This window comes from Hibiscus syriacus, unplaced genomic scaffold, assembly GCF_006381635.1.
Source record: "Hibiscus syriacus cultivar Baekdansim isolate YM2019G1 unplaced genomic scaffold, ASM638163v2 tig00111332_pilon, whole genome shotgun sequence".
Lineage (NCBI taxonomy): Eukaryota > Viridiplantae > Streptophyta > Magnoliopsida > Malvales > Malvaceae > Hibiscus > Hibiscus syriacus.
The window spans coordinates 545,924-570,838 of NW_024063061.1; the positions used below are offsets into that span (position 1 = coordinate 545,924).

General features: G+C 34.9%; 1 protein-coding gene and 1 pseudogene across 1 annotated transcript; both read right to left on the reverse strand.

Moving 5' to 3' along the window:
- Nucleotides 1-2,119: 2,119 nt before the first annotated feature.
- LOC120158924 overlaps nt 2,120-24,915 on the reverse strand; it is a 29,216-nt pseudogene continuing 6,420 nt past the window's right edge.
- On the reverse strand, nt 7,821-8,481 carry LOC120158884 (beta-amyrin 6-beta-monooxygenase-like). The gene is made up of 3 exons (XM_039169614.1): nt 8,469-8,481; nt 8,204-8,388; nt 7,821-8,120 (listed from the first exon to the last, which is right to left on the reverse strand). The coding sequence occupies exons 2-3, from the start codon at nt 8,381-8,383 to the stop codon at nt 7,821-7,823; spliced, it is 480 nt and encodes a 159-aa protein (XP_039025545.1). The 5' UTR covers nt 8,384-8,388; nt 8,469-8,481.

Here is a 24,915-nt window from a genome sequence, read left to right on the forward strand (position 1 = left end):
TTAGTCCTTAAAGCTTCAACTATAAATACCCTAGCTCATTTAGCTTCAAAACCATCCCAAAGCATTCTAGCTTTCTTCCAATACTAGAGAGAATTTAGAGAGTTTCTTGAGAGTTGTTTTTTCTTTTTTATCAAGAGAGAATTATCATTGTTTTCTCCTTGGTAGATCGAGAGAAGTTGTAATTCCTATTTTCTCATAGTGAAATTCTTCTACCGTTGCCCGTGGTTTTTTACCCTATATTATTTAGGGGTTTTCCACGTAAATTTTGTATCTCTTTTATCTTTAATTTTTATTTTCTCAAATTATCAGTTGCATTTTTGCTCTATCCGATAGCCGTCTTCCGCAATATGCGCCTCATCTGAACTCTTCTTCAACTTGTTCGGATATGATGATCAGATATCCTGTGCACACAACCTCCCACTAGTTTGAACTAGCTTCGAGGTTGTTGCAATGCCTCCTTTGGACTTGGTCCATTGTCCAAACAACGTGTCTAACAGTTGCTTCTCTTTGGGTCTAGAGCTTCAACACTTATATTCCTCCCCTTAGATTCTCCCCCCATCACTTTCTCACTTTAAATATCGATTTTGGTCGACGCCCTTCTTTTTCACACTTGTCTAATTCCTATATACTCTCTCTCCCACCACTTACCTTCTTCCTCAAATCCTTCTCCCGCTATACACTTAAATCTTCGTTTTAATTAAACAACTAGATTTATAATATGTTTTTTTTTAAATTGGACTTGGGAATTTACTAATGCTTCCTCCTCGAACACCTTGAGGTTCCATTACCATAAATCATATTTGCTTCTTTTATTTGCTAAAGGATGCTTCTGAAAACTTCATTTGCTCTAGTTATGGTAGGAAAAGTTGAGAAAATTTAGTGCAAAATTTTGATTCAAATCCTATCATATACAAAACCTTTGACGTCTCCAGATCAAAGCTCGCTTAAGATTGGTCTTAATCATTCAACACTTGGATATTCTCTCCAAAGTTGCCACGTGGATACTTGCTTTCTCATTGTGATGTAAAGTTTTGATTCTAATTCGATGATAAGCTTCTTTGAAAAGAATATGAATATGAATAGATACTACGTGATATTTAAGTCAAAAGGACTGCTATTAACTTTAAACAAATAAAATTCTCTATGCCGTAGTTTAGGAGTAGTGGAGTGCTTTTTTCACATGATAATAACTATAATTTGTTCATCTTATTTACTTTTGTTCGATCAAATAATAAACACATTACACATTAATTTATTTTTTAAGATAATAATTTCTGAAATTTTCTCATTTTCCCTAAATTGACTTATTTATCTATTATCTTATAATTGACAACTACAATGCATAGACAAGACTCATATTGGATTAATGTGATTTACTAGGACAAAATTAAAGGTATAATTACAAAATCTTCTTAGTTTTATCAACCTACAAATAGTTATTATAATCTTCCAATTGACACACACTAAAAATCATTATAAATACCCTCATCTGTGACATGAATGAAGGCTCTATGTTACTATGTAATCTTAATGATTTCCATTATCTTTTTTCTCATGAACTCTTCTCTCCATAAAATCACATGAATGAAGGCTCTCTATAATCGTAATACCTTTCATTATCTTTTTCATTATGAACCTCTCTCTCCATAAAATTATTAATTAACGTTTATTGACCGTGAGTCTTTGTCTAAACTAAAATAAGTGAACCACTAACAACTGATGAACCCAACCTAGGCCGATCAAACAATACTCTTATAATTTTGTTTGATGATTCAGTAGTGCTACACATCCATTTACATATGGCTAAATCTAACATTAAAAGAAATTAAAAAGACTTTTCAACTTGGGAGAACCAACCATAAGCTTGAAGAGATATATTAACGGAGCATAAACATTAGAACCCCAATTCTTAGATATTATTTTCAAAATATTCAAGGATTATTGGTTAAACTGAAAAGCCCAATCGGACAATTGATTAAATAAGGAACATATAACAATAAAGCCAGTGTTGTTATCTCTTAACGCTTGAATATTAACAGAGGCACGATTTAAATAATGTGAATCACGCCAACTTTAAAAGAATGAAAATCTTAGTGATAGAGTCATTTTCTCAGTGCCATGACAGTGGCTTAAGTCAGAGGATGGTGCAGCGAGCAGCTTGCTTGAGCTCCTCCGTCTCTTTTTGTGCTCTTACTAGATTCTCTCGAAGCTTCCGAATTTCATCGTTTGATTTCATTTGAGCTAATTGTGCCATCTCTTCTGCCTTCAGCCTCGCCGCCTGCTCCTCTGCTAACTGCTGCTCAAGCCTGGCGGTCGTCTCCTTCAGCTTTGACTCGACCTATACAAACATCATCATTCATTAGACAAAAACTAAAGGACATATCCATGCTTAGACATGAGAAGCAATAAGCAAAAGCACAAGACGCAACCAGCCAACTTGGTAGATAGATGCGATTTTAGACACTACACAAGAAAAGTAAAACACAACACAGTGCACAAAAAATATAACATTATACGTGACTATCTCAATATAAAAATACCGTAAACATGGAAAATACACAAACACGACGCGGTATAAGAGAAAAAACTATATTTGATGTCTAAACAATGCTGACCAATACCTACAGGCATCAAATTAAGATTAGACAAGGCCAAAACCCAACACTTCAAGGAAACAGGAATACAAAGACTCGTGAGATTCCCATCTATCAGATATAATTTAAAGGGGTATATGGGAAAACATGGTGTAAGATTCAAAAGGCTACATGGTTACGTTTTGGATATAAAATGAGGCCATAGCACCAAACTTTAAGTTTTGAAGGCACACATTTATCTCACATCTTGGCTTTCCCTTGTGTTATCAGGTTTTATTTATGACCTGGGTTGCAACCATTGGAATACTCTTACTTTGACTGAATTATATTCATTAACAAAGATCTCTAGAATATGGCCAAGGGGAAAACGATCTTTAAAATCTGAGATGAAAACAGAAATAACGTCATCATTGAATATAACAAGAAAGATACTTAGGTTACCATTTCAGTAATTCGCATAAGCTTCTCTTCATATGATCTTTCAATCTGCTCCTTGAACTCGGTGGAGTAGCCCTTTAAAGCATCAACCACTTCTTTTTGATCACGGAGTTTAGTTGGTCCTTTCTGTGTAATAGATACAGATACAGTAATTCTTTACAATAAAATCACAACAAACTGAAAAAGAAAGTAAAGACTTAACCTTCAGCTCCGCAAACAACTCATGATAACATTGAAGATGAAGATCAAAATCGCACCGCTCGCATCTGTAGAAAAGTCCCACGATACTGGCACGGCACAAGTTGCAGTAATGGCGCGGCATGAAAGGAGTAAGCCTGAGAGGATGCGGGTGCAAAACGAAAGACACTTCTTCAGGGCTGTCGGCACAGTCTCGATGGAGATCGAAATCGCACTGTTCACATCGATACCACGTGCCGGTAACTGGAGTGCCGCAACCATCGCAGTGGAACCCTCTTCTGCCCGAAGAATACTTCGTCAACGGATGGCGATGCAAGAAATGTTTTATGGTTTCCTTTGGTTCGGGTGAGTTGGCACAGTGAAGATGGAGATCGAAGTCACACGGTTCGCATCGGTACCTTGTGCCTGAACCCGGAGTCCGGCAACTGTCGCAGAGGAACTTTGTGCTGGCCCAAACTTCTTTTAATGGATGGCGGTGGATGAAATTTTGTATGGTTTTCTTTGGTAATGGAGCCATCTATCTCTCTGTGTATCTACGCAAGGGATTGTCATTGTCTTGTTTTTTTTTTTTTTTTTGGGCTCAATACATTGTCATTGCTTGATGCATAATATATAGTGAAACTGAGCAGCAAAAATATGCTTTGCGTGTTCAAGTTGTGACAACAGCTACCTGACGATTGATTAAACAGTAAAGTATCTTTTAGGATTATATTCTTGATTAATTTAGGGCGAATATTTAATGAAATGTGATCATAAATTAGTGAATTAAATATTAAAATTATTAATATATCAATATTGTATTAAATTTACACATCACTAATAAATAATTATATATAAATTTAATATTCGGAATTTTTAATAGGATATTATAAAGCATTACATATTCGGATTTTTTTAAATAGGATAACTACTTTGAATTGATTCACCTGTTTTTTTTTTTTTTTTTTAGAATTTTCCAAGAGATAAGAATACATGTTGTATTCCCCCTTCATGGGATTCCATTAGCAAAAGATTTTTCTTCAAAAACATGCCACATAGCGTGTGTTATTGTACTGTTGTGTCGAACCCAATAAGTTATGGACCTAAATTCCAATACCCAACCATTGAACATGCAGGTGAAGGAAAATAACATCATATCATATATGGTCAACAAGGTAGTCAAGTCGATTCAGAGTGACGGTAATGATGAAATCAAATACCATAAATATCTTATCATTGTATTTCGAAGATTGATCTCAAAGTGTAACATCTTAAAATCAGGGTCAGTGACTAAAATGAGAATTTTTGAAATTTGGGGATCAATTTAGAAAAAATAAAAGTTCAAGAATTTAAATAGGAAAATTTCAGTATTTGATAAAAGGGTAATTATGAAAGGATTATAAGGGTATTATGATAATTTAACTTGGAAGATATTTTATCTCTTATTTAGGGAGATAACACGTGGGAAGAGAGATATCTTGAAGCTTTCTTTCTTCATCTTGCTTTCTCTTCTTCACGTGGAGTTTAGCTACAAAAAAGTAAGTTGAATTTTTATGGTTGTTTAGTTGAATATTAAGTAGGTTTTGATTATTTGGGTGTTATATAAGCTTAAGTAAAGCTTACGTAAGCTTAAAACACCAAGAGGAGAGAATTAGAAAGGAATTTTTATTAAGAGTTTAGAAATGAACTTTTGTTATAGAAATGTTTTTGAAGTTCTAAGGATGGTTTTGACTTGTCAATGGGTTAATTAAGAAAGTTAGAAGTGATAGAATTGAATTTAGAACACATGGAAAATTTGATGAAATTCTTTGATTCAAGAATTATGGTGAATTATGAGAGATGGTGAAGTGTTATAGTGTTATAAGAAGGTTTACATATGTAGAGATAAGTTTTAAGGTATAAGGAGGGATTAATAAGTAGAATTTGGGGACAAAGTAAGACATTTTCAGGCTCAAAATGTAATTTCTGGGTTGTGTGCATCGGTACACATTCAATGGGTACCGATGCACTCTCAACGAAATAAACATCGAATGCAATGAGTGCATCGATGCATAGGGAGTGCATCAATACACCTCTTAAAAATGGAAACATCGAAGGTATTTTGTGTATCGATGCATGGGTAGTGCATCGATGCACATGTTAAGGGATGCATCGATACACTGTAGAATGTACCGATGCACTTCAATGGGAAATGGAATGAATCTTTCTTTTAGTCTAAGAAATTATAGATTATAGTATATCAATTGGATACTGATAGTATAAATACATGATTGTGTAGACATCGATCGAAAACAAAGTTCGGATAGATCGTCAGAGGAAGATTCGCAAGAAAGAATAAGAACTTGATAGTGTTCATTGTGACCAGGTGAGTCCATGATATTAAGTGTACGTTATGATAAGGAATTAAGACTTGCAACGAGTCTAATTTCGACATTATGTGATAGGGGTGCTGAAGCATAAACATGTAGTGATATTGTGCTAAATGTATTGTATATGAGTAAATGCATATGTTTAATTGTTGAATGTATCTTTATATGTGAACTATGTAAATGTATGTATGTGTGATAATAAGTTATGTGATCCCATGAGATGAAATATATGTGAAAGTGATATGACTTATATGTGGTTCTACTAAAATATTACATGATATGCTATGTATGATAAATGAGTGATGTGAAAACATGTTAGTGTAATAAACTAGGTTAAATGTTATAACTGAATGAAGGGATTGTATAAGAACATGTATATGCGAACATGTGTTATGAGATAAGAATCATGATTACGATCTTTGTGAAAAAGAATACAAGTAAAGGTGAAAAGCTATGTGATAAGTGAATGTGAATTACATGGAAATATGCTATGTGAAAGTGAACTATGTGCTTACGTGAATATGTGAAAAGATATAAAAGGTAATGCCCATGTCATGTATTATGAGAGCTATAGGTATAGTTGGCATGCCAAGAGTCGAGGGATTATCAGTGGTCCTTCGGGACATAGTGGTCCTACGGGACAAATTTCTATGCGCCCCTAGTGGGATTTATACGAGCTGTGGTGACAGCATTGTGGACAACCTCTATGTACTCACATACCTTAAGTTCTCAAAAGAGTGCATGGACATTAAAGATAATAAATATGTGTTATGATAATATATGTGTTCTTTGTGAAATGATACTTATGCTATATGACATGTATAAATGATAAGCTCAGAATCATACGATAATAGAAAAGAAGATAATGATAATGAGTGCATATGTGTTTTGTGATAAGAGATGATTTGTGATTATGTATGATATGCCATTAGTATTTATTCATGTATTATTGTGTTTTGGAGTTATATTATACATTTATGTCAACTATATGCTCATATGATAGAATAGAATTAATGGCAAGGAAATAAGTATAATAAAAATGTTAATGATTGGTTCAATTGGTATGTAATTATGATGTGCATTATATGATATATGTATGCCTTTTTTGGTTTACATGGTGCATTTACATGTCTCACTAAGTCTATGACTTAGCGTGTAAGTGTCATACACGTAGGTGTGGATAAGTCAGAAGATCAAGCTTTGGATCCGTAAAGCAGCATATCTCCGCACAAAGTTCAGATCATAAATATTTTGTAAAGTATGTTCTGTCATGTAAAGTAGTATGTTGGCATGTAAACCAAATTATTATGAATATACACTCTGATGGAGTTTGATAATGTTTTAAACTAGTTTATGTAAAATATTAACTTTATAGAAAGGAAATTAATTAAATTTTCTATGGTTTTTATAAAGGTATGTGCTTTGACTAATCAATGTGACACCTCAGATTCGTATTCGAGTCGGATCGGGTTGGGGGTGTTACACAAAGTGTGTTCAGTACACATCCTCTTCAACAAACAAACAAATATGGACGAAGATGTCCAAGGCGAAGGACCCCGACGTACTCGACGAGCGTCACATCATTATCATTTGACCACTTCTCGATATCCTCAAGAACTACGAAAATATAAATAAATTTTAGGCTTAAGGGTCACCTTTATCCCTATAGTATACCCAATTTATCATTTTCGATCCTATCATATTTTCGCATCAATTTAGCTCTCTAAGTTGTTTAATTGCATCATTTTATACCCTTCCCCTAAATTAAAAGTTTAGTTACTAAAATAAGTCAAAATTGATTTTTACATACTAATCACTTTACCCTATAAAATTTTAACTTGTTTGATAAAACCAATGCTTAGGTAGTTAGGCCCCTTTCTTCTTCATGTACTCAATTGAAACGGGTTATTCTATAGTAAATGGGGTAATAGTAAGAATAACCCAAGAGTTTAGGGTGAATTCCCATCTAATAACGATTCAGCAATGATGTGTGATGTATGCATATTTGACGAGGAATGTAGAATTAAATCAACGGTAAACTATTACTCTTTTAGCTTTTTTTATAAAAAAAAATGAGTTTATTATTACATAGTTTCAAAAAACAGAAAAGATTTATAATATATCAACTTCAAAAGACATCAACAACTCTGGGTTTTTAAACTCCACAATCATGGTTCTACTAAAATAAGGAAGGGAAGAACAAATAACAATAAGAGAGGCAAGGCATTTGTGGGAACAATCATTAATTTGGCATTGGTTGTATGCTGATGGGGAGGCCCTCCTCGGGAATGGGAGAAGGGATGTAGGAGATCTTCTCTTGGGGGTTGATTTTGGTCCATTTGAAACTGGTGATGAGGTTGTGTATGAATGTCAGGATTTCAAGTCTCGCATACTCTTTTCCTGGACACATCCGAGGACCTCCCCCGAATGGCACAAACGCGTAGGGCGCTGGACCATTTCCTTCGAATCTTGATGGATCGAATCTCTCAGGATCCGGGAAGTATGTGGGATTCTTGTTTGTTGTATGCACCGTCCAAAACGCCTGAACCAGTTACACATCAACATCAACCATAATGAATGATGCCTACTCTCTAGTATATATATGAGAAATATGGGGGGACTTACCTTCCATCCCTTTGGAATGGTATAACCGGCGTAAGTAAAGTCGGGAATGGCCTCTCTGAAAGAACCATTGGCAGGTGGAGCCAACCTCATTACTTCGCATGCCACGCACCACGTATACTTCATCTTCTGTATATCTTCCCATCTCAATAACCCTCCCTCTTTGCTTCTCAATACCTCCATTTGCTCTGCACCACTTCATCATTCAATTCAATCCCCCCACCCAAAACTAATATTAATATTAAAATCCAAACCAAAAAGTACGTACCTTCAAGGACCCTGTTATAAGCCTCGGGATGATCCGAGAGATAGCTAACAATGAAGATGATTGCAGTGCTTGTTGTGTCATGGCTGGCTATAAAGAATCCCACGATCTTGTTGTCGATCTCAACCTCCGTCATTCCATCCATTAGCAAAACTGTAAATGATAATAAAATGAGTGAATCATTTCAGGATTCTCATTTCAACCAATCAAATACATATTATTCATTAAAAGCTTTATTTATTACTATTTATTGTACCATATGTTTCTTATCAATTATGCATCTTATGATACACATAATATGGTATTTTTATATTAAAATGAAGATGAATAAAAAATAAGACAATGGTAAAAATGAAGATGTTTTAGATCTTTTACTTAATTTAGTTTGGTGATGAATTATTTAAAAAAATAAAGTTATTGTATTTGTATTTATGATTTTTTAAAATTGTGTAAAATGAACTTTTCATGTTAAAATGTAAAAAAACATTTATATGTTTTTTTTAATATTGGATGTTTATATGTTATTCATTAAGATTATGGTTGTTATTATCTAGTATAATATTTGTATAATATGTAATTTTTTAATGAAATTATATATATATATAATTATATTTTTTAAAATAAAATATATAAAATAGTATATTAATATTATAATATTAAAATATGAATGTAAAATGTAAAAATATAACATTTTATAAATATTGTATTTTTTAGAAATAAATCACGTTCGTGGCAGTCGTTACGCATTATGTAACATCTGCAGGCATTTGCGACGGACACTGCAACCACAATTTAATACTTCAAAACTTGACATGTTCATTATTGATGATTTCATGGGCTTATCTATTAGTTTCTACGTAAAACTTTGTAAAGAAATATGTGTGTACAGTGTATACAAAACGTATATGACATACCATAGGTTCCACCATGGGTTCATCACGCAGTTGAGGTCCATCGGTGTACTTGCTATACCTCTCAATCAGATCTTGCATGGTCCTTCGTTTCCAGAAAAAAAAGTACTATTAGTTTGTTTTCCCTACATATATAAGGGTTATGCATGCCCATGCATGCATGTATTCTTCTATTTTGAATTAACGTACATACATATTGTTGAAAATGCATGCAATCTCCGAAAGTGCCAAGTAAGTTGGCATCAATAGTTAAACAACATTAATGCACCAAAAAGTAGCTGAAAATTGTTGATTTTTGGGTAAAGGTATAATTGCAATTTAGTCATTGTATTTTAGAATATTTATAAGATTAGTCAATAAGCTTCAACTATAAATACCCTAACCCATTTAGCTTCAAAATCATCCCAAATCATTCTAGCTTTCTCCCAATACTAGAAAATTTATAGAGTTTTCTTGAGAGTTGTTTTCTCCTTTTTATCAAGAGAAAATTATCATTGTTTTCTCCTTGTTAGATCGAGTGAAGTTGTAATTCCTATTTTCTCATGGTGAAATTATTCTATTGTTGCCCATGGTTTTTACACTATATTATTTAGGGGTTTTCCACGTAAAATTTGTGTCTTTTTTTATCTTCATTTTTATTTTATCAAATTATCAATTGCGATTTTGCTCTATCTGATAGCCGTATTCTGCAACAATTAACATCAGAGCCAGATTAGAATGTGTAATATCTACTTATTGTCTTTGTGGTTGCCACTAAAAGGTGGATCCTCCAACATAAGAAAGTAAGAAGATATTACCCGTTCTTTGAAGGTTCCAGAGAACTATTCACGATAGTGAAATAGTGGGAGCTATCCGTAATAGAAGATATGACAATGAAATTTGATATTGAAAAGTTCAATTGGAGAAATTTCTCATTGTGGAAATTGAAGATGAAGGCCATTCTGAGGAAAGACGATTGTCTAGCAGCTATCAGTGAAAGGCCGGTAGATTTCACAGATGAAAGCAAATGGAACGAGATGGACGGGAATGCTATGACAAACTTTCATCTAGCATTCGCAGATGAAGTATTGTCAAGCATCGAGGAGAAGAAGACAGCTAAGGAGATATGGGATCATCTCACCAAATTGTACGAGGCCATATCGTTGCACAATAAAATATTTCTTAAGAGGAAATTGTACACTCTCCGGATGCCAGAATCTACTTCAGTGACGGAGCACTTAAACATGTTGAACACTTTATTTTCTCATCTTACGTCCCTAAGATGTACAATAGGAGAACAAGAACGTGCTGAACTTCTACTTCAAAGTCTACCTGATTCGTATGATCAACTCATCATCAACTTGACAAACAGTAATATCACCAGTTTAGTCTTCGATGACGTTGCAGTTGTTGTTCTACAAGAAGAAAATCGGTGCAAGAACAAGGAAGACAGACAAATAAATCTGCAACAAGCAGAAGCGTTGACAACGATGAGAAGGAGATCATCAGAGCGTGACCAAAGCAGCAGTCACAAATATGGTAGATCGAAGTCGAGGAGTAAGAAAAAATTAAAATGCTACAACTGTGGAAAGAAGGGTCACTTGAAGAATGATTGTTGCAGTATAAATATAAACTCCAATCCACAAGGCAATACTGCAAACACTTCAGATGATGGAGATGCTCTATGTTGTGAAGCGTCAACCACCGTAAAAGATATAAAGATATTTACAGATATATGACTCATTGATTGGAGAGCAACATATCACATTACCTCAAGAAGAGAATGGTTTCAACATTATGAACTTGTCTCAGGAGGATTTGTGTATAGTTGCAATGATCATGCCTTAGAGATCGTTGGCGTTGGAACCATCAAATTGAAGATGTATGATGGAACAATTAAAGTTGTTCGAGATGTGCGACATGTGAAAGGCCTGAAGAAAAATTTATTATCCTACGGATTGTTGGATAGTAATGCAAGCAAGATTGAAACACGGAAAAGAATCATGAAGGTGTTCCGTGGAGTGCTTGTGGTGATGAAAGGCGAAAAGATATCAACAAACTTATACATGCTGAAGGGAGAGACTTTGCTAGAAGGGAGAGACTTTGCTAGAAGCAGAAGCCTCTGTTGCCTCATATAGTTCATATTATGCAATGCTATGGCATCAGAAACTTGGACATTTGTCAGAACAAGGAATGAAAGTCCTTATGGAGTAAAAGCTAATTCCAGGCTTAACAAAGGTATCATTTAATTTGTGTGAGCATTGCATAACAAGTAAACAACACCGGTTAAAATTCAACACATCAAATTCTAGAGGCAAAAATGTTCTAAAATTGGTTCATTCTGACGTATGGCAAACACCAGTTACATCCCTAGGTGAAGGAAAATACTTTGTCTCATTTATTGATGACTACTCCAATAGATGTTGGGTGTATCTGTCAACACACCTTTTTCGTCCTACTAGGATTCAAACTCTCAAAAATAGGATAGAATTCTACTAGGATTCAACTCCTAAAATAGGATAGAATTTTGCTATGTTTTAAAGTCCTAAAGATATGATCCACAAGCACTATAAATAGCCATTGTAGCTCACTATTGTAACACACGATTGGCATACGAAATTACCAGAAAAAATACGAGCAAATAGATTGTTTTGAAGCTATTGTAAACAATTCAGGAGCAATAAAAGGTGAAAGCTTTTACCTTTCGCATTCTTTTCTTCACTTGCATGTGTTGTTATTCGTCTTTGTGCTTGAAAAAAAACAGTTTTGGCCGAGGAAAAGGGGTTGTCATTCGAAACTTTTTCTTTTAGATCTACACAACCCCGAGGCCGCTTTGGAAAAATACTAGGATATTTAAAACGAAGGAAAGATTTGTCGCCGATGAACGGTCCCTTATGTATTATTTTCATATTTTTATTTATTTCTTTTTGATAAATCGTATTATTAAGTATATATATATATAATTATTTTTATTCTAATATTATTTTAATGTTTTTTAAAGTTATTATATATATATATATTTATAACTATTATATTATTATTATTTTACTATTAACGTATATAAATATATTTTCTCTTTTGATATTATTATTATCATTATATGTATATTTTTTATTGTATTTTATTTTTATTTTTTTTTTTAAAACATATGCATATATATACATTTAATTATATTTTTATTTTATACTTCTTTATTTTTATTTTTTTCATGTATTTATATTATATTACATTATTATTATTTTACTTTATTAAATTATTTTTTTTCGTTATTATATTTATTATATATATATATTATCATAATGTTTTTTGTTTATTCATTCTTACTATATTATAGGGATACATCACACTCATTTATTAACTACAGTTCCACCCCTTATCGTCTTTTTCCTTCCCGACAGTTATACTTCACCAAACCTTGACTTTCTTTTTTTACTTTTTTGGTGTGATTGCGTTTTTTATTTTACTACTTATTATCATTATTATTATTTTGCACTTAATAATTATATGTTTTTATTCCTCTTTTAGTTTTTCATCATTTTTTTATTTTTTTTCCTTCTATTTTCTTTATTTCATTTACTCTTATTTCCTTTTTCCTTTAACGCGTTTCTCGACTTTTTAAGGGTACTCTTTCAAATTGATCGGAGGTAAGTAATTTTGGATCATATGTTACCTTTAAATTTTAACTTTCGATTTTCTTAATTAAAAACAACTGGAAATTACGTAGTACCGAAACGACGGTTCAAGGGTGCTAATCCTTCCTTGACCGTAACCGACTCTCGAATCCGACATATCTTTGGTAAGACGCAGATCAAGTAAGATATAAGGTATCCGATTAACTATTTATTTTTTTAAATAAATAATCGGTGGCGACTCCAATCACATTTTTCAAGTCGTAGCCCAATTCCGGGGCCCAACCGAAAGACGGTTACGACAGCTTGGCGACTCTGCTGGGGACACAGGTAAGTGAGTCAGGCTAAGGTAATTTCCAGTTGTCTTTTTAACGAAAAGGGTAAGTTTAAATTTTAAGGTAATATTCCGATCCTTTTTACTTACTTTTGATTATATTTTCGAGTAAATAGTTGGACTAATCGTTTTCTCATGATTTCAGCCTTCAAAGATTTTTTTTCATCTAAGGCTCTATACCCGAGCTCCAATTACTTTTAAGTGGGGGTGAAAGAGACGCCTTCGTGTGAATTTATTCACCGTGTGGGCCTAGCAAGTAGCCTTCGGGATACATATACCTTATGCCTTCGTGTGAATTTATTCTCCGTGCGGGCATAAGGGAATGTTTCCTCTCGAGTTTAACTTAGTCCACATAAGCTTGTAATGGGCTTAGGACTAAGGGTCTGGCAAGCCCAATGGGGCACCAGTAAGGAGAACTCGGGTACCTCTTTTAGAACCTAAACCCGGAGAGTACAAGGAGTTAGGGCCCACCCTAAAATCTCATTTCAAACCCTAGGATGCTGGAATTATTTCCTGCTTTACTTTTTGTTCAAAGCATGTGAACTAGAAATTTATGAGATTAGGACTTGTTCAAAACCAACTTACGGGATAGAGATCATGTCCGGGTAGGAATAATAAGCATGAGGGGTAGATATCATGTGGGGTAGGATTTTTCATTTTTATTATTATTTTGATTTACCTCACTAACTCTTTTTGTTTTTGTTCTCTTTTATTTTGTTTTCATCACTTGCATCATTTAAAAGAGGTGTTGATCCACCAAAAGTGTGTTTGTTAAACATAAATAATCTGAATTAATGGACAAAGGGGTTGTAATACAAAAGATAAAAATGCAGAGGACAGTCTACAAGGCGACTATGTGTCATATTCAATCCTGAATGCGTGGTGCCCACAATTGAGGAATATATCACTTTGCCGCGTTATAAAGGACTCAGAATGAATCGGGTCTGCATCAAGCACAATGAAAGATTATCTTGGAAAAACTGACTGTCAGAGGTTGCAGGGGCAAGATGAAGGTTACTAATCTTAGGAGTCCCTTCAGAGACAACAATGGCAAAACGATAGCTGAAATTGGAAATCATAGCTGACGAATTCAATGAACAAACTAATGACTTCACATATTTCCTATCAATCGAGGGCTCCAATGACGCATTCGTTGGGGACAAGCTCAACCAAAGATAGATGCTAGAGATGCAGTCATTCAAGACTTCTTGGGCCAGTACCCATCCAGAGAAGCCGGAGTGGTTCGACATGTTATTCAACCAGTGACATACGAATACAGAAGACTAGTCAACATGTCAAAAGCTGTCAGAATATTTTTGTCTCTTAATAGATAAAACACTTTTGTCCCCAATGAGGATTAGTCATAATAACAGACATATTTTTTGAATTAATGCCTCGAATATATTCATGCATCATGCATTTAGACATATTTTGCATTTCGTTATTTTCATTGCATTCACATCAACTAACGGAAGAATGTCTCAATGAAGGAATAAATACTGGATACACCGCCTCAAGCGTTAGACACACCTCATCCGCATAACACCCGCTTGAAAAAGAAAAGACAAATGGAGGCCAGAATCGCTCAAATCGAGGAGAACATGGCGAAATTGCAAAAAGAACTTGAAAATAAGATAAACCAGAGTAGTCTGAGTACTCTGAATACAATCATGAAGAACCAAGAATCTCTGGTTGATCAGATCGTTGCCAAGTTAGTTGGCCTACAACAGACCAGTGCGCCTGGGGCAGGTTCACCGGAAGGGGTAACTATACCACCTACCCCACAAGTGGTTGTCTCACCTAAAATCTTACTCGGATTACAAGGGGACTCATATGCTGTCAAGGGGAAAGCCATATTTGGTGCAAATATACAAGCTTCCGTGACCAACACTCATCCGGAAGACTATCACATCCCGGATTTTGACAAGGATGATAAGGCAAAGAAGATGGAAGAGAAGATCAAGATGTTAGAAGATCAAATGAAGATGGTCCAAGGGGACCATGATTATTATGGAGTGGACGCAATGGAGCTGAGCCTGGTTCCAGATCTGGTGCTTCCACCAAAGTTTAAACTCCCTGAGTTTGAGAAGTTCGATGGGAACAGCTACCCTTCAGTCCATATCACTATGTTCTGTCGGAAGATGACAGGATATGTAGGGAACGACCAACTCCTGATCCACTGTTTCCAGGAGAGCCTGTCTGGTTTAGCCATCCGGTGGTATAACTAGCTCAGCCGAACTCATATCAAGACATGGAAAGACTTAGCCAAGTCTTTCTTAGAACAATACAAGCATATCAACGATATGAGACCAGACCGGGTTATGCTACAAAGCCTGGAGAAAAAGCACAATGAAAGTTTTCGACAATACGCACAATGATGGAGGGATCTGGCTGTGCAAGTTCATCCACCCTTGGATGAAAAGGAAACTAGGAAGCTATTCATAGAAACCCTGAAAGTGTCTTACTTCGGGCACCTGGTGGCAATCACATCGGGAAGTTTCTCAGATCTAGTTATGGCTGGAGAGATGATCGAGCTAGCTATAAAACAAGGAAAAATTGAGGGAGATGACTCCAGTAAGAAGCCTCGCATGAAGAATATCAACAATGTTAGCACCTACAACGCCAACAAAGGTGTTACGGTCTCCACTGCTGTTGTACCATCCGGTACTTCTAAACGAACTCAGAAGGAACCAAGGCAAGAAAAGATTTGCATCAGTCCAATCCCAATGACGTATGAGGAGTTACTCCCAATGCTAGTTGAGAAAAATCTTATGACCCCGGTCCAATCCAAACCTAGAGAGGCCCCATATCCTGAAGGCCATGATATTAACGCCGTATGCAACTATCATATTGGGAGCTCAGGGCACACCACTGAGAATTATGGGGCATTGAAACGTAAGGTCCAAGATCTGATCAATTCAGGGGCTTTCACTTTCAATATGTAATGGGGCATTCTGATTGAGAGTCATATGGGGCATCCATTAGGAATTTTGTTGCATTATCAAGCATATCATCTTGTTTGAACTTGTTTTTCTTTCGTACTTCTTATGCGTAAACATTTTTAAGTCACTTGACGTTTAAACAAAATGCTCCCCTCTTAGGAAATGAGCAAATTTTAATCTTGAATTCCTTGAATATCACCTTAATTAAAAACTGTTTAACAATTGAGGTTGTAAATCTTTGACAAATGACAAGATTGAACCCTGCAAAACAAAGACTCATTGGTCCTAATTTAAAAGATACATCAGATTACATGTTTTTCTCTTACCAAGCTAAGTTTTCTCTTCTCATGAAGAGTTCATCCAAGGTCTGGCATTCAGACATGTATTAAGAGCGAACAGAATGGGGCAACTAACACATGAGATTGCAAAACTAATTGGTTTATACCTTTGTTTATAATGTTCAGTGATGATAATGATCTTCATAGATGTAATAGTCGAGTAAGCAAATCTGGTTTAGGTCAGTTGTTTGGAAATTGAACTCTAAAGATGAGATCACTTGACTTTCAAAAAACACCTAGACTATAACAGGTTCTTCTTGACAATCTTAAGAAATTAAACCCGTAAAGCTGAGCTATTCCACTAAGGAAATTGGTTATAGAGGAAACTCGAAAGCCCTGGCTTTATGAATAGATTATGTTCAAACTATGACACTGCTCGGACACTTGGCAATTCGATGTTTGCTCCACTGCTTTTGTCAGGCCAAAGACTTTGTGATCTAAAGCTGAGCTATTCCACTAAGGCAATTGGTTATAGAGGAAACTCGAAAGCCCTGGCTTTATGAATAGATTACATTCAAACAATGACATTGCTCGGACACTTGGCAATTCGGTGTTTGCTCCACTGTTTTTGTCAGGCCAAAGACTTTGTGATGAGATGAACCCTTTTGTTAAACCTGATAAAAATGATTATAATAATAAGCTGTCCCTCTAAAGCAATTGGTTGAACGCCCCGGCTTTATGGATTCGGCTAGCCAGACAATGGCAAAATAAATCAAATTTATCTAAAAAAGAAATTTTTGGTAATAATAGACTAAGGGAGTTGAGAAACACCTGTTATAGTCAAATTCACACGAGCACTCAAGAATTTCATTTTTAGACCGATATTTCTGCACTACCTTTGTTGGAAGAGCTTACGAAACTTGAACAAATGGAAGATTTCAGAGAACTGAAACAGAAGTGTTCTGAAAGGTCTAGTCATTGATTATGCTAGTTGTGTCATTTTGTTCGCCTCCGATCAAAATACCAAATCAAGAAAAAGGGGCATGCCATGATCTTCACGATAACCAAATCGATGAAACAAACCCACCTCTAAACCAACTTTTCGATCTTGATATTTGTCAAAGATTTGCAGCTATCAAAGATTAAAAGAGTGTTTGATTCTTTTGATATCCAATGAACTCATGTTTTATGATTTGCTTCAATTGTGAAACCTAGAAAAAGGTAACATTTTCAAAAAGTTCCTTTTGATATTTTTCAAAATTTTGAAAATTCGAAAGAAGAAAAGCATTTTCAAACAAGATAAGTTCTCTGGAAGCATATCTTGGAATTCAACAAATAATCGCTCCGAAGCTCAAGATCGAAAATGAGGCAAAGGAAACCATTTTTGGAAAGAAATTTGATAGGGGAAGGAAAAATTGTCTTGAGGTCTGCAAGAGTACACCCTGGTGGAAATGAAGACAAACTGAGTCAGAGATAGAATGAAGACTACACACGCAACCATTCCCCTCACATCTCAACATATACATCATGTACATACATGATGTATGAAATTTGCATCTTTGCATTCATCATCATGAGCAATAAAAACCTTGATTTTTTTTCCTCTCTTGAGGGCAAATTCAACAGTAAATAAATTTCATCTTGGCATACATCAAACATCCATCATCATGATAGTTACATCCCGATACATTTTACAGATCTTTCAGGAGAAGATGGGATTGTCTTGCTTAAGACAGTCTCATTTAATGCAGATGATTATCTCACTTGAGATTGTTTTTCTTAGAACAGACTTTGTCTCACTTAAGACTGTTTTACTCGAAAGAATATTTATTTCCCTCAAGATTGTTTTTCTTAAAACAAGATTTTTTCTCGCTTGAGATAGTTTCCCTCGAAACAGAAAGTTTTGTCTCACTTGAGACAGTTCTCTTTAAACATAACATTGAAAACATTTCCCTTGAAATGAATTTTGTCTCTCTTGAGATAGTTTCCCTTGAAACAAAATTTTGTCTCCCTTGAGACAGTTTCTCTTGAAACATAAACATTGAAAACATTTCCCTTGAAATGAGTTTTGTCTCTCTTGAGATAGTTTCCCTTGAAACAAAATTCCATCTCCATTGAGACAGTTTCTCTTGAAACATAAACATTGGAAACATTTCCCTTGAAATGAATTTTGTCTCTCTTGAGATAGTTTCCCTTGAAACAAAATTTTGTCTCCATTGAGACAGTTTCTCTTAAAACATAAACATTGAAAACATTTCCCTTGAAATGAATTTTGTCTCTCTTGAGATAGTTTCCCTCGAAACAAAATTTTGTCTCCCTTGAGACAGTTTCTCTTGAAACATAAACATTGAAAACATTTCCCTTGAAATGAATTTCGTCTCTCTTGAGATAGTTTCCCTTGAAACAAATTTTGTCTCCCTTGAGACAGTTTCTCTTGAAACACAAAACCTTTGAGATTGTTTCCCTCGAAACAAATTTTGTCTCCCATGAGACAGTTTCTATTGAAACACAAAATCTTTGAATTTATCTCCCTTAAAACAAAATTTCGTTTCTCATGAAACAACAGATATCTTTGAAATCGTTTCCCTTGAAATGAATTATGTCGCTTTCGAGGCAATTTCTCTTGAAGCATCATCTTTGAATATGTTTTCCTTGGAACTAATTTCATCTCCCCGTGAGACAATTTCTTTTGGAACTAAGTTTTGTCTCTCTTGAGACAGTTTTTCTTAAAACAAAATTTTGTCTCCCTTAAGACCGTTTCCCTTGAAGCAACAAATATCTTTGAGATCGTTTCACTTGAAACGAGTTCTGCCTCTTTTGAGAAAATTTCTCTTGAAGCATCATCTGAACCGTTACACTCAGCTCAGGCACATACTTGGGATAGCATTTCTCAAATCAAAAACTAGAATGTGCACATCAGATTTGAACATTTGAAAAATTTGAGACCATGGATCAGAACTTGAAGATTCCAGAACCAAGATTCCAGAAAAACAACCGGAGTTCGAGATTTCTCTCCTGAGCCCAAAAATAACATATGTTGCATATGCATTTTTGGCATACCTAAGAGCATTGCATCCATCTCATCACATATATGCATAACGTTTTCAGGTTTTAGCTATAGTCAAGTTCAACTTCACAACAAAGGGACGGCTGGTTGCCAACAACAATTTCCCAATTTCGGAACCGATTTCAACTCCACGATGGAGGATATCGTGCTACCCGAGACAACACAAGATCAACTTCACAACGAAGGGACGGCTGGTTGTCAACGAACAACTTTTCAGTTTCATCCGCGATTTCAACTCCACGACGGAGGATATCGTGCCACTCGAGACAACACAAGTTCAACTTCACAACGAAGGGACAGCTGGTTGTCAACAAACATTTTTCAAATTTCAGAGCCAATTTCAACTTCACAGCGAAGGATATTGGACTCGATACAACACAAGTTCAACTTCACAACGAAGGGACGGCTGATTGTCAACAAGATTTCATTCAGAGTCAATTTCAACTTCACAGCGAAGGATATTAGACTCGAGACAACACAAGCTCAACTTCACAGCGAAGGGGCGGCTGACTGTCAATAAATAATTTCCCGGTTCCAGAACCAATTTCAACTTCACAACGGAGGATATTGGACTCGGAACAATATTTGGATTTCAACTTCATGGCGAAGGATATCCAATTCTCAGGCTCAACTTCACGACGAAGGGGCCCTGTACGATTCCAATTTCACAAACAGATTGACCCAACTTCACGACGAATGAGTCATCTGTAACGCATCAACACCGAAGTCTTCAGGTCAAGTTTCACCTTCACGACGAAGTATCTTGATCCAGAAGACGATTCAAAGGCCACTCGCCAAAAGCTTTGAGTTCGATTCCAACTTCACGACGAAGGATATAGTGCTCAGAAGCTTCCAGATGAACTCGACTTCAGGACGGAGGAGTCATCCGTAACTCAATTCGACAGGGAGTTATTGAAACATCAGAGTAAATTTTCAACTCCACCGAACGAAAAGTGTGTTTTTCAATCTTTGCCCTATCCCCGTTACATGACTATGGGCAAAGAGGGGCAGCTGTCAACACACCTTTTTCGTCCTACTAGGATTCAAACTCTCAAAAATATGATAGAATTCTGCTAGGATTCAACTCCTAAAATAGGATAGAATTTTGCTATGTTTTAAACTCCTAAAGATAGGATCCACAAGCACTATAAATAGCCATTGTAGCTCACTATTGTAACACACGATTGGCATACGAAATTACCATAAAAATACGAGCAAATAGATTGTTTTGAAGCTATTGTAAACAATTCAGGAGCAATACATTTCGCATTCTTTTCTTCACTTGCATGTGTTGTTATTCGTCTTTGTGCTTGAAAAAAAACAGTTTTGGCCGAGGAAAAGGGGTTGTCGTTCGAAACTTTTTCTTTTAGATCTACACAACCCCGACGCCGCTTTGGAAAAATACTAGGATATTTAAAACGAAGGAAAGATTTGTCGCCGATGAACGGTCCCTTATGTATTATTTTCATATTTTTATTTATTTCTTTTTGATAAATCGTATTATTAAGTATATATATATATTAATTATTTTTATTCTAATATTATTTTAATGTTTTTTTAAAATTATTATATATATATATATATATAACTATTATATTATTATTATTTTACTATTAACGTATATAAATATATTTTTCTCTTTTGCTACTATTATTATCATTATATGTATATTTTTTATTGTATTTTATTTTTATTTTTACTTTTTTTTAAACATATATATACATTTAATTATATTTTTATATTTTATACTTCTTTATTTTTTTTTCATGTATTTATATTATATTACATTATTATTATTTTACTTTATTAAATTATTATTTTTTTTGTTATTATTTATTTATATATATATCATATGTTTTTGTTTATTCATTCTTACTATATTATAGGGATACATCACACTCATTTATTAACTACAGTTCCACCCCTTATCTTTTTTTTTCTTCCCGACAGTTATACTTCACCAAACCTTGACTTTCTTTTTTTACTTTTTTGGTGTGATTGCGTTTTTATTTTACTACTATTATCATTATATTATTTTGCACTTAATAATTATATGTTTTTATTCCTCTTTAGTTTTCATCATTTTTTATTTTTTTTCCTTCTATTTTCTTATTTCATTACTCTTATTCCTTTTTCCTTTAACGCGTTTCTCGACTTTTTAAGGGTACTCTTTCAAATTGATTGGAGGTAAGTAATTTTGGATCATATGTTACCTTTAAATTTTAACTTTCGATTTTCTTAATTAAAAACAACTGGAAATTACGTAGTACCGAAAGGGCGGTTCAAGGGTGCTAATCCTTCCTTGACCGTAACCGACTCCCGAATCCGACATATCTTTGGTAAGACGTAGATCAGGTAAGATATAAGGTATCCAATTAACCTATTTATTTTTTTAAATAAATAATCGGTGGCGACTCCAATCACATTTTTCAATTCGAAGCCCAATTTCGGGGCCCAACCGAAAGACGGTTACGACAGTATCCTATTAAAAAGTAGTCAGATGTGTTTTCAACTTTCAAAAACTTCAAAGCGCAGGTGGAACTTGATTCTGGAAATAAGATCAAGTGTTTCAGAACAAATAATAGAGGAGAATACACAAATGAATAATTTGATGACTTTTACAGGAAAGAAAACATCAAAAGACAGTTCACAGTGGTGAACACTCCTCAACAAAATGGAGTGGCAGAGCGGATGAACAGAACCTTGTTAGAAAGAACAAGAGCACTATTGAGGGATGCAGGCCTAGAAAAATCATTTTGGGGCAGAAGCAATCAATACCGCCTGTTATTTGGTGAATCAAGCTCTATCAACTGCAATAGAGCTGAAGACACCAATGGAGATATGGACTGATAAACCAGTTGATTATTCAAACCTCCATGTATTTAGAAGTATTGTGTATGTGATGTACAACTCCCAAAAAATTTCAAAGCTGGATCCAAAATCTAGGAAATGCAAATTCTTGGGGTATGTTGATGGTGTAAATGGGTATCGCTTATAGGATCCCACTGCCCGCAAAGTGATCATTAGCAGAGATGTTATCTTTTTAGAAGATAAACTACAAAGAAAAGAAGACGATGATAGCATTGAAAAGTCAGAGACTACACAGATACATGTGGAAAAGGAGGTTTAACAAGGAGATTCTTCTAAAACAGAACCAGTACATGATGAACAAGAACCAGAGAGTTCTGAAGCTCCAATAACTCATCAATCAGATCATGTGAGAAGACGTCCAAATTGGCACTCAGATTATGTTATAGAAGGAAATATTGCATACTGCCTTTTAACAGAGAACGGTGAGCCATCAACATACCAGGAGGCAATAAACAGCTCAGAGGCTTCACTATGGATGATGGCAATGCAAGAAGAGATTGAAGCCCTCATAAAAATAATACATGGGACCTTGTGCCACTAAAACAAGGAAGGAAGCCAATTGGTAACAAATGGGTCTTTAAAATCAAGCGAAATAGTGATGATCAAGTTGAGAGGTATCGTACAAGACTGGTGATCAAAGGATATGCTCAAAAAGAATGTATTGATTTCAATGAAATCTTTTCTCTTGTGGTTCGACTAACAACAGTTCGAGTTGTTTTGGCAATGTGTGCAACATTGAATTTACATCTAGAGCAGCTAGATGTTAAAACAGCTTTTCTTCATGGAAATCTTGAAGAATATATTTATATGTTCCAGCCTGAAGGTTTTGAAGAAAAATAAAAGAAGAACTTGGTTTATAGGTTGAACAAATCTCTGTACGGTCTAAAGCAGGCGCCGAGGTGTTGGTATAAGAGATTTGATTCCTTCATTATGTGCCTTGGATACAACAGACTTAATGCAGACCCTTGTGCTTATTTCAAGAGGTTTGGTGATAACGATTTTATTATATTGTTGTTGTATGTGGATGACATGTTGGTTGCAAGACCCAACAAAGATCATATTGATGAATTGAAGGCACAACTGGCTAGGGAATTTGAAATGAATGACTTGGGATCAGCAAACAAGATTCTAGGGATACAAATTCACCGAGACAGAAGTAATAGGAAGATTTGGCTTTCACAAAAGAATTACTTGAAGAAGATCTTGTCACGATTCAACATACAAGATTTTAAGCCAATTTCTACCTCTCTTCCTATTAACTTCAAATTATCCTCCAGTATGAGTCCTAGCAGTGAAGAAGAGATGATGGAGATGTCTCGAGTACCATATGCATCAGCAGTGGGAAGTTTAATGTTTGCTATGATATGCACAAGACCAGACATTGCACAAGCAGTGGGAGTGGTTAGTCGGTAAATTGGTGAATCCAGGCAAAAAGCATTGGAATACAGTAAAGAGGATTTTGAGATACATCAAAAAGACCTCAAATGTTGCATTATATTACGGAGGATCAGACTTACTTATTAATGGGTATGTCGATTTTGACTAGCAGGGGATTTGGATAAAAACAAATCTACTACAGGATATGTGTTCAAAGTTGCTGGTGGAGCTGTAAGTTGGGTTTCAAAAATTACAGTCAGTTGTGGCTACATCCACAACAGAGGTAGAATATGTAGCAGCTACACAAGCCAGTAAAGAAGCAATTTGGGTGAAGATGCTATTGGAGGAGCTTAGGCACAATCAGGAGTATGTCTATTTGTTTTGTGACAGTCAAAGTGCCTTGCATCTAGCAAGGAATCCAACATTTCATTCAAGGACAAAGCACATACGAGTTTAGTACCATTTCATTCGTGAAAAGGTGGAAGAAGTGACGGTAGTGTAACACCCCCAACCCGTATCTGACCCGAATACGAGTCTGAGGTGTCACATTGACTTTTCAAACTTTGACTCTTGACAAAACTTCAAGGAAAATTTAAAACCTCCATTAACATAAAAGCGGTTTATTTACATAAAATAACCAAAACAACCAAAATCGATCAAAGCATTTATAACTGACACTTTACTTACATGCCAACATACTATACATGACAAAATACATACTTTATCAGTTACTTCTGATCTGATCTTCTGGTAGTGCTGTTGTTATTGCCACTCCTATTTCTGTTCTTCTCGATTCTTGGTACCTACATATAAATCACTTATACGCTAAGTCATAGACTTAGTGAGGCATAAAATAAATATATGTATACACATGTATAACAATGAATTTATGAACATGCATCCCTTACCATTGATCATGACATCTTAACTTACATATATGTATTATACTATAACATATATGATGATAGTATGCACATATAAGACATATATTTTTATTCTAATTTCACTTTAATTTATCTTTGGATTGCTCATGTACATTATTGAGAATAAAGGTATGTGAGT